Raw genomic sequence first — 10,885 nt, forward strand, 5'->3', positions numbered from 1 at the left:
CCCTCACAAGCGAAACATGGGTGCTATCCCTCTACAGCAAGCCGACGTGATAGGTCGGGCAGACCTCAAGATTCCGCGCTGAAAACAGATAGTTGGTGCCACTGCAGCGTCTTCATTTCGCGGTCGCGGATAGACAAGAGCAACCCCAATTGACCCACGATCGTCAAGGGTGGCCTGTCATACACTGTGTTTCCTTGCAATTGAGACTACACGAGTAGCCTCTCACTCAGGGCCAAAACATTGCACAGCGAAAGAAGCACCTTCATGATTAAACAAATCGTAAAGCCGCTCGGGGACCTCTGATAGGTCTAAGGACCCAGGGCCCCAGCAGACCGGCCTGCTGCTGGCATTCCGACTAACCCAAGACAGCACCTGGAACAAACCCCCATCTTCATGGGCCGCGACTTCATCTAGGCCGCCTAGGCCCATGATCCCGACCGGCCAGCCGGTCAGCAAAAGCATGGCTTGCGTCCGCGATCAAGGGGACGATCGGGGACTAGGTTGTACCATGGCTTCGACTGAGGTCTTCGACCAGGCTCTACCTTACACGTATCACTATCCCTGACTGGCAAGGCTGAGGCCAGTCAGACCTTGCGTACTAGTGGGCCTCGGGAGTAGGTACGGCGGATAAGGATGAATGCCGGAGTCAACTTGCCGTACAGGCCAACCACTCCCCCATAGGGGTTATAGTGCTCCTCGCTGCCATAACAGGGAGGCGTTGTTTCACCTGACCATCCTTGTGAGCTGACGAAACACAACGACGTCATCACGACACGGCAGGCACGCCTCTATCATGGCGGAATGACAGGGCATAATGTTGAGGGCGGAGCATGACTGCCATACCGTGCTTATCAGCGCACGCCTACCCCTCCGACTGGCGAAGCACGACGCACGAAGACAGAACAAGATGGCCACTCCGTAACATAGGACTTGGATGGTGGCCGCCCGAGGACTCTGACTGACAGAGTTGGCGACCCCGACCGACGGGACAAGGAACTCTTTCTCTCTCTCTCTCTACCTTCTTTCTCTACCCTTAGTTCCCCTGTAAATGAGGCCCCCCTTTAACTGTAAAAGGGAGGGTCAGACTCCTAGGAAAGGGGACCGAAATCCAAAAGATTCATCATCCACTCTTAAGCTTGTAACTCCCCAAACTCTAGCAAGCACCCAGGTTCAAGCAATACATCCGACCGACCCCTGACTGGATATAGGCACGATTGCCTGAACCAGTATAAATCTTGAGTCATTGCGTGCTAGGCTATCTCCAATCACAACGTGTGACATACACTTCGAGTAGATTTGGCTGCCGGCCATTTCCAAAGCTGACAGACGGCATCCGCAGGCTGCATGCAGTAGGGTAGGCGATCAGAGGGTCGAGCGGTTAGTCATTAAAGCAATGCGATCAAACGGCTATCATCCATTGGCACGACGATGGTGCGGAGGGACGACGGTCGCACGAGATGTACGGTCGCCCTCTCCCACTTATTAGTAGTCGAGAAAAGCTAACTTTTGTGGGATGTTTGAAAAGCTAGCTTTTGAAAAGGTGAAAAACTGCTTTTGAAGTGACTATTAAATTGACAAATATATAATACATAGGATAGTCCTCAAATAAGCTAGCAAAAGCTCCTCCAAACTTGTTTTTGACTTCTAATACAAATATAACTTATGGCTTTCAGAGGCCATTCTAAAAATGGATGATAAATTTAAGTATTTTATCATTTGACCAGTAGCCAAAAACAAAAGTTGAAACAAACAAGAAAGTTCAAAAGGGTTAGTGAGAAATAATTTTTCTTATATACCTAGGTAAGTACATTTATTTCATCCAAAATACGATTCTTTTGTTTTTGAGAATGGTAAAAACCATTTATTATTACAAAATACAGCCTACCCAAGTACTAGTACCAAAATGCAACAGATTGGTGTGGCCCAAAATCGCTCAACCCAAATACTTGACCCACACGGGTCTATGATTTTATTTTATTTTTTTGAAAGGTAGGGTCTATGACTATTTTACATTACGGGACTCTTGACGTCCCCACCCACGCTGACGCTGCTACGCTCCCCAAACACACCCTGATATAGGCTATATTTGTTTGCGTTTTATTCGGATCTTATTTATTCAAAAATAATAAGCATAACTATAAGAAAATAAATATTAGCAATATGCAAAAGTTGGATCCGAATAACTAACAAGTTGAATGCCCATATATAGGCTATATTTTTAGAAAATTGTTGGCACTCGTTTCGTATTTTTCTAATTTGAAATTGAATTTTTAGTTTAACTTGAATATTTTTAATTTTCATAAAATGAAAAATTATCTTCGAAACCACTCAAGGGGCCAAATTTGCCCGATTTCAGCAGCTGGATGGCATTCGTTATCCGGTTTTAGTTAAAAGTTGAAAATCTTACTTTTGTAATAATTCGAGCGTGTAAACTGAATTTTTCCGTTTTAAAAACCTGTGTCCACTTACATATTATTGCGATTGTACTCCAGAAATGCATATGTGTCTGTTTCCTATTTTTTGTGCTTATGAAAAATCCTAAGCATAAAAATTTGCATCATAAAAGAGAAAACTGAGCAAAGACTGAAGGTAATGCTTTCTTCAACTTCTTTAAGGCTGCTGCATCTTTTGGCTTCTTGGAAAGAACCTTGTATTAACAAATGAGCAAGCCACTTTCCTTTACTACCTTCCCTGCATCTGGATGATACTTTGCTTGTTCTCTGCTCATGCAACCTGTCGCCCTGCGGCGGCCTCATTTCTGTTTGCAGTAATATGATAATACTATCCTGTCATGTGTATTCTTTCATGCAGTATTTTGAGAAATTACATAATCAGTTCTGCTAATCCCCCCTCCATCTTCTGCAGTGACTGATGTGGCAGGAGTGTTGGTTGATGTTGATGTTGCCATGCTGAACTCATTTGTAAGCACGCTTCACTCCTGCTAATACAACTGTTATTTTAAGTTTGAAGACATCAACTCAATCCCCAAAGGCATTGTCGCATGTGAATGCACTTTTTAGTGGTTGGAAGCTGTAAATCGGATTGCTAGATATATTTTCACAAGAAAGCTACGTTCGATTGGGACATAGGGTTCCAAATAAATATAGATTAACTGGTATTAATAACTGGTATTAACAATAAGATTTTGAAGAAAAAAAAGATTAACAAAATTTTTATTGTACAAACCATATTATGACTGCTTCCACACCCCTATCGTGTTGCAATATGACTAAAGAGCAACAGACATTTCCCAGACTTGAGAAGAGAGCATGCGCTAGCATTGGCAGATTCCAGAAACAAGAAACTTATCTTACCAATCTTAGGAGCTCTAAACCATAACTTATATTTTTATAACAGTCAATAAAACTATAAATCCCTGGCACCTCGAATCAACCCCTCTAATTTCGGAAAGTAAAGCAACGGGAAAACACAAATCAGCTGCTCGACGAAGCCAAACATACTAGGACTACATCTCAATAGACGTATATTCTACAATTAGTAACCGATGTAACCACTGCTTTACCCTGCCACAAAACAAGGATAAGCGCATCAATTTATGACCCGACTTTTGCTGATAAACCTCACATGAACCCAAATCCACCACACCTGCCACTCTTTTGGTCAACCATGATGGTGGCCATAGAACACTGAACTATTACCGACGCACAGCTACCAAGAACTCACTTCGCAGCCGCAGTAGTGGCAGATGCCGGCCGGGTGCCTCGACCACCAGCTGTACCAGAGTGGTCAACCCGCTGATAGCCAACTTCTCCGCGTGATGAGCCACCCCTGCCACCACCTCGGCCGCCATAATCGGATCGATAATTGAACTCACCCCTCCCGTAGCCTCTGCCTCCATTGTAAGTACCACGGCCTCTAAGGCCTTCGCCTCGGAAGTTACCACCTCTTCCTGGTGCAAACCTTCCACCTCTGTTACTGCCTGAAGCCAGAAAAATTCATGTCAGCTGAAATGAAAAGACAAAAAAGGTGACAAGCTGTCTATCATGACCAAGTAACTGTAGCTCACATGGTTCTAAAAATTCATGTCAGCTGAAATGAAAAGACAAAAAAGGTGACAAGCTGTCTATCATGACCAAGTAACTGTAGCTCACATGGTTCTATGTCTGGGAACTTGTTATTTTCTAAAGTCATTAGTGCTATATAAATGATGTACTTTTCCATAGTAGATGACCAAAACAAGAAGTGGTACTCTAGTATGAATCTATTTGCCACAGGAGATGAACTAAGAATAACACTTTCAGAATTTTCAGCTACATCCTAGAATGACACCTGCCACAGCTGTCTTTTCATTTCCCGTTATCACAAAATCATATTATTTTTCAAGATAAAAAAACTGGCATTCTACAAGCAGTCATTATGCTTTAGGTAGCATGTAATGGAAAATAATTCTATGGACTCACCTCGAGAACCAGTAGTTCTTTTCTCTTCAACATAACATTGCCGTTCACCAATCATAACAGGAGAAGCCTGCAATCACAAGTACAGATAAAGTATCATTCACGCATGCAACATTTGATGGAGCAGTCATAGAAACTGATCCCACTACAAAAGAAAAACATAAGCATGGCGCATTCATATTAAAAATTGCTGATCCACAATGTCCAGGACACCCTACAAGATGACCAGACCTGAATCCAGACCCTCTAAGCAGAAGGAATAAAAAAATAATCAAAATGTACAAAATAGGATAAAGACACTAAATAAATGTAATGACACTGCCATTTTTTATCAAACAAGCAGGAGTCTTGTATCATTTCATTATAGAAAGAAAATAGCTAATCATTGCCATTTTTTCTCAAACAAGGAGAATTGCATATCATTTCATGATAGAAAGAAAATGGCTACTCCCTCCATTTCTATAGCGTCAAATATTTCATAAAAGAGGCAGTACAGCCCAGAGTTCACACCCTGAATAGTTTAGAATATATGTGCCACAAGCAAAAGGAAAAACACAACCAAAATGAAAACAAGCCTACCAGGTTCTGTGGACTCTAAGCTCCAGCAGTGCACCAGTGAGCCCCTACTCACCTACTGCTAGGGCTGGGCACATTTTCACCGAAAACCGAAAACCACACCGAACCAAACCGAACCGAATTATCAGTTTTTTCGGTGGTTCAGTTTGGTGTCGGTTTTAGTTTTAGCAAAGTTTGGTACTCGGTGCCAGCTTCGGTTTTAGCTGTGCACCAAACCGAACTACCGAGCACACCGAAGATCCCAGCTCCCAGCGATCTTCCCGCAGGCCCACAACCATTTTAGACCATATCAGCCCAACACAGTAGCAACATATAGCAGTCAAAGGCCCAAAGCTACACCAACCACCTGCTCTTCCTAGTCAATAGCTCATGACTCCCGCACACTCCTCCAAAGGCCAAACCTAACCCTAGCACTCCGGCCAGCAGCAGCGAGTGTGGCGGAGGCCGCAGAGCTGCGCGCTGCGGGATAGCAGCCCAGGCGCCCAGCATTTGGAGACACAAGCGCAACGCCGACGAGCAAAGCAAGATGCTTTTGCAGCTTCGCGCAATGTCTGCGAGCGGGGCGAGCAGTCTGCGGCCAGGAGCAAGACGCAGGTGCGCACATGCGGAAGATCAACGAGCGGGTAGATAACTTAGTTTAATCAATTTGATTTCTCGTACATATCCTTAGTTTAATCGATTTGATTTCTCGCACATATCCAGTTGGCTTGTTGCTAGTGCTCTTTGCTTTGCTGTCCGATCTTGCTGTGGTTTGAACTGAATTAGGCCCCGTTTGGCTCCGGAGGGCTAAAGTTTAGCCCTGTCACATCAAAGAGAATCTTGCCATTTAGAAGTAGTAAATAAAATTTGTTTACAAAACTTTTTGCGCATATGGGTGCTAATTCGCGAGACGAATTTAATGAGCCTAAATAATCCATGATTTGCTACATAATCACCATCTGCTAACCATGAATTAATATACCTCATTAGATTCGTCTCGCGAATTGGCCTAGGGGTTCTGCAATTAGTTTTGTAATTAGATTTTATTTAATGCTCCTAAATGATAAGATTCTCTTTGATGTGATAGGGCTAAAGTTTAGCCTTCCAGAACCAAACACCCCTTAAGTATCTTTTAGCACTGGTGATTGATGTGAGACAAGGATGGCATCCTTTTAGCACCGGTGATTGATGTGAGACAAGGATGGGATCCTTTTGCGTGATGTTTTCTCTCTGCTCTTGGATTTTTTCTTGATGATTTCTCTTCAAACAGATGTGCGACGTGTAAATCGGTAAATACCGAACACCGAAACCGAAGTTGTCGGTTTTTGCATTTTCTACACACCGATCGGTTGTTGATTTTGAACACCGAAATTTTTCAGAACCGAAAACACCAAACCAAATTGTCGGTTTAAACCGATTGCCCAGCCCTACCTACTGCCACACAACCAACTTTGTAACGAAACTGCCATATTCTAATATTGTGGACAAAGTGGGTAGTGGGTAGTAGAGGCTTGTGTGCGGGCAGTGCTCTGTGCTGTGGTGGATATAAATATTCAGCGGGACAACAGATATAACTAGACTTGGAAAAATTTAATAACCTATATTTCTTAACTAGACAAAGAAAACAGCAGGCACATAGCACTGGGGAGGGTAACAGCATCAACAAATCCAAAATAAATTATTTCAGAGCTAGCATTCCAACAGCATTTATGTGCGCAATAGGTGGGTTCAAAACAATGAGGGTACAACCAACACAACAAAAAAAAACGAATAAGACGGGCTGGATCGCTCTATAGTTTAACCCAGAATCTTCTTGGGGCCGCTGGATGTGATTCCAAACAAGCATAGCATTTTATCTTAATATACTAAGAGACCACTAAAACAAGGAGAACCTTCCATAAAAGCTTCCTAGATGAAAAATAATTTAGAAAGAAAAGACATCGTCTGCAATATTGCGCAATCAATTAGCAAATGTATCACAGTACCTGTAATTAAAAGATTAGTAGCTCAAGGAAATGAATGTTATTCTTTTCTGTTTACAGCCTAAGGATGATTAACAACTGGAAGATACTAAAGGACATGAATAGACCGAATATATCATATATGGCCCCCACATAACTAAACTACTAGAACTCATATTAAGAAATACAAACTTACTGCAAGCGAACTAATTCACCACAAACCTTGTACAATAAGAAATCATAAACCAAACTGACATGAGAACAGGGTATACAAAATTAGATTAACTAGCTAGCTGAAGAATACCACAACAGATAAAAAAGCAACCAGAGTACAATATAAGATTACCTCTATTGCAGTTTGGACTGCGCTTGCATCCTCAAATTCTACAAAGCCATAACAAAACCCTTGGATCTGTGTTTCATTGACAGAAATAGAAAGATCAATTTGAGCATTAGGCTCATTGAAGACTCAAAAAAAATTGAGATGAAAAACAAGTACCTTGTTGCTTCTAACTTGGATGCCTTCGTACTTAATGGTGCCAAATCGCTTGAACTCTTCTTCTAATTGTTGTGGTGTGGCATTTAAGGGCAGATTCCGCACATATATGGCATGTGCATCAACTTTGAAGATGATTAGAAAGCATGTCAGATGGAGTCAATTGAAATCAATAAGCGTTTTAGCTGCAAGTTTGGATTTAGATAATACCTTCTGGATCTTGAAAGCTGCCACCCTGAGTGTTAGGACTGAAAGCTGGAGCATCAGCAACCAGAGCAGGTGCAGGAGGGGCTTGTTTCTCTGGTTTTGGGGGTGCAGGCCTGGAAGGAACTGCAGGAGCTGGTGGTCGATATTCTTTCATGACTTTTACCTAGAGCATAACAACAAAAACGTCATGAAAGGCTAAAGTATATATATGGACTCTTAGCAAATCAATCACCCAATTAAGTCGCACCCAACAACACAATAAAACCAAGATTGCCTTGAAAATTTCTTCACCAGAAGGCAACAGTTAGAAGTCAAACAATCTGACAGAAAGAATCAACATTAAAATATCCAGATTTTCATTCTTGTTTCCACCTAAAAACAGTTTAGAAGATTCATTTTGCATTGTGCCACATTATTCATAAACCATTTAATGCAGCATTGACACTTGGAACTCAGAAGCCTCATGTTAAGCTGTGAACGCTTAACCTCCAGATTCCAGACAACATGGGATTCTAGTATCATCATCTACATTGCCAATGCATAATCATTCTAATGTTATAAAGCATAAGAAAAAATTTCGGAAAGAACTGAAAATTATATTTTGCCTCGCATGGTAGATCTCTAGAAATATATGCAGTAAGACTAATGAATTTTATGTCATGCTCAGCATGATGCAAGAAAGAGAACAACTTTCGGAAACCTACAATCGAAGCATATGACTTCTTTGGGGCCTCCTCGATCGGTACAGGGGGAGATGAACTTGGTGCAGCCACTGCTACATCATTCGGCACTTCATTTATGACCTCGGCAACCGTTATTTCCTTAACAACAGGCTTCTCCACATCATTCGGCGGGTTGTAAACCTCCTCCCCGTTGAGATCTTCCTCCTCCTGAGTAGGAGGTGCGGGCTCAGCTGCATGCTGCTCAGGCTGCGGTGAAGCATCTACAAAGAAACAGACAAACACAAGCATCAAAACACAACATAATACAAATCACAGGTGCAGAAAAGTTTCAGAGATGCTTGACGGCAACACACCCTGTTCGCGAGGCACGGTCTCATTGTCTCCTCCGACAGTGCCGTTGGCCAGGACCGCTGCAGGGGCGGCCTCCGCGTCCGCAACGGCCTCCGGCGCCGGCTGCGGCGGCGGCGGTGGGTGCCCGGCCCCATCCTCCCCCTCCCCATCCCCGACGTAGCGCAGTATGTCGTTGAGCACGAAGTAGCCCTTCTCCTGCGGCGCGAGGAAGAAGGACTGCACGAACTCGCGGCCGACGCCGGTCCTCCCCGTGAGGTGGCCCATGACGAGCACGGTGACGCCGCCGCAGAGCGACTCCTGTGCGTCCACCGCCCTGATCTCCGCTCGCGTGATGCCCATGGACACGATCTTGTCGCTAATCGCCTGCGGAATCAGAGATCAGGGGCGCGCGCCACCACCCAAAAAACCCCCATACCTCAAGGTGAGAATTAAGCCCAGATCTGGGCCGCGGGGAAAGCGGCCGAGGCGGCGGGGCCAAGAAGCTTACGTCCATGGTGGTGACGGTGTCCATGCCGTCGGCACCGGCGCCGGCGGGCCGGCCGAGGCGGCTGGCGTCCTGGTAGAAGCGGTGGACGAGCTCCGGCGATTGGTGCAGGATGTTGTAGTACTGGTTCACAAACGCGTTGCCCACCTGCGCCGCACGCACACACACACACACACACACACACACACACACACACACACACAGAGAACACGCCCCCGCGACGGGACGGGAATCGAGTCAGAGCGGATCCGGCGAGCGAGCCAGCCCGAACCCGGCGGCCGGCGTATCGGGGGGGTGCGGGAGCGGGAGGGGGCTTACCACTTGCGCCGGCGGCGGCGATCCGGGCGCTGCGGGTCCGGCGGGCGGTGACGGCGGCGACGCCATCGGGGGGAGGATGGGTTAGGGTTTTGGGGAGGGAGGGAGGGGAGGTGGGGGAGCGAGGCGGAGGGAGGGGTTTGTCTGCTGGCGTCTCGTTTCCCGCAAAGCTGGCGACAGAGCGGGCGGGGGGAAAGGAAAGGGAAAGCGAAGCGGGGATGCGGCGGCGGCAGCTGGGGGGTTATACGGCCTCGTGTGCGAGGCGAGGCGAGCCCGATCGCGCGTGAGGGCTACTGGGCCGCTGGGTGCTGGCCTGCTCGGGAGCGCGCCGCGGGCGCGGGGGGATGATGGTGGACGGCCGTGATGCGACGGGCCGGAACGGGACGGTTCGAGTGGGTTGGTTGCGGCGCGCGTTTTCACCGTGGTTTTCGCCCGATTCGGGCTGCCTGGCGCGTGATCCCGCCGCCGATCGGCCGCGCGGGTCGCGCGCGCTAAGGACTGGACCGCTGCCTACACCAAAACCTCCGGATGTTTACGATTTTTCGGTTGGACACTTGAGGTAGTCTACGTTTTGACTGGGCTCGTTAGGCCTTGTCCAACGGGTGGCGGTTTCGCCAGCTTACGTCGGATTCTCGCCGATGTGAAAGAAAGAGAAGAGGAGTAAATCATCGAGCCAGCGACTATTCATTCGCTAGTTTGGCAAGAAAACCGAGGACGCTAAAAGCCGTCCTAAATAAGGCTGGATATTGAGCCAACTCCGCTTGGCTCAGCTCGAGCTGGCTCGTTAAGATAGCAAGCTGGCTCGGTACGGCACGTTATTGTAACCAGCTAGAAGTTGGACTCGGTTCGACTCGTTTGCCAGCTCAAGTGGCTCGTTTACACTACCGGAGAGACCAGATTTGCCGAGGGTGAAAAGATTTGCCGAGCGCTATATTTCGGCCACTCGGCAAACATATTCTTTGCCGAGTGTCGCTCTAGGCAAAAAACAACACTCGGCATAAAACATTTTGCCGAGAGCCTAACACTCGGCAAACAGATACACTCGGCAAATGACCCGTCAGCAGTGAACGGAAACTAACGCCGTTAGCTTTGCCGAGTGCTTGATTTTTGACACTCGGCAAAGGATATATTTGCCGAGTGTCAGCTAACCGACACTCGGCAAATCAAATATATTTTTTTCTGGCTGCAAGGAAGGTTTTTTGGCTGGCTGAGAGGTCCTGGCGGACTGTCCGCCAGTACTGGCGGACAGTTCGCCAGGACCTCTCGGAGTCAGCCAGCTGAACTGATCATTTTTCTTCCATCCAACTATCTCTTCGTGGGCCCATCGTCTTATGTCCGTGGGAGGCTGTCCAAAACCCTCTATACCTCTTGGATGAAGCTCCTCTATCTCTCTTCATCCACATAACACAACTCCA

The 10,885-nt window shown here is 46.3% G+C and overlaps 1 protein-coding gene across 2 annotated transcripts; it reads right to left on the reverse strand.

Moving 5' to 3' along the window:
- Nucleotides 1-2,481: 2,481 nt before the first annotated feature.
- LOC112899886 (ras GTPase-activating protein-binding protein 1-like) lies at nt 2,482-9,715 on the reverse strand. Of its 2 annotated transcripts, none has more exons than XM_025968534.1 (10): nt 9,474-9,715; nt 9,159-9,302; nt 8,674-9,034; nt 8,342-8,580; nt 7,641-7,800; nt 7,434-7,555; nt 7,281-7,346; nt 4,422-4,488; nt 3,685-3,940; nt 2,482-2,941 (listed from the first exon to the last, which is right to left on the reverse strand). In XM_025968534.1, the coding sequence occupies exons 1-10, from the start codon at nt 9,537-9,539 to the stop codon at nt 2,824-2,826; spliced, it is 1,599 nt and encodes a 532-aa protein (XP_025824319.1). In that variant the 5' UTR covers nt 9,540-9,715; the 3' UTR covers nt 2,482-2,823. The 2 variants fall into 2 exon arrangements, with proteins under 2 accessions (XP_025824319.1, XP_025824320.1); XM_025968535.1 differs by having other exon boundaries at nt 2,482-2,938; nt 9,474-9,714.
- Nucleotides 9,716-10,885: the final 1,170 nt, after the last annotated feature.

The sequence above is a fragment of the Panicum hallii genome, chromosome 7 (genome assembly GCF_002211085.1).
Source record: "Panicum hallii strain FIL2 chromosome 7, PHallii_v3.1, whole genome shotgun sequence".
NCBI classification, from domain to species: domain Eukaryota; kingdom Viridiplantae; phylum Streptophyta; class Magnoliopsida; order Poales; family Poaceae; genus Panicum; species Panicum hallii.

Coding starts and splice junctions, on each gene's coding strand:
- LOC112899886 (XM_025968534.1), bottom strand. CDS start 9,539: ATGGCGTCGCCGCCGTCACCGCCCGCCGGACCCGCAGCGCCCGGATCG. Junction 9,035..9,158: donor ACACCGTCACCACCATGGAC/GTAAGCTTCTTG, acceptor CTGATTCCGCAG/GCGATTAGCGACAAGATCGT. Junction 3,941..4,421: donor AAGAACTACTGGTTCTCGAG/GTGAGTCCATAG, acceptor TTCTGGCTTCAG/GCAGTAACAGAGGTGGAAGG.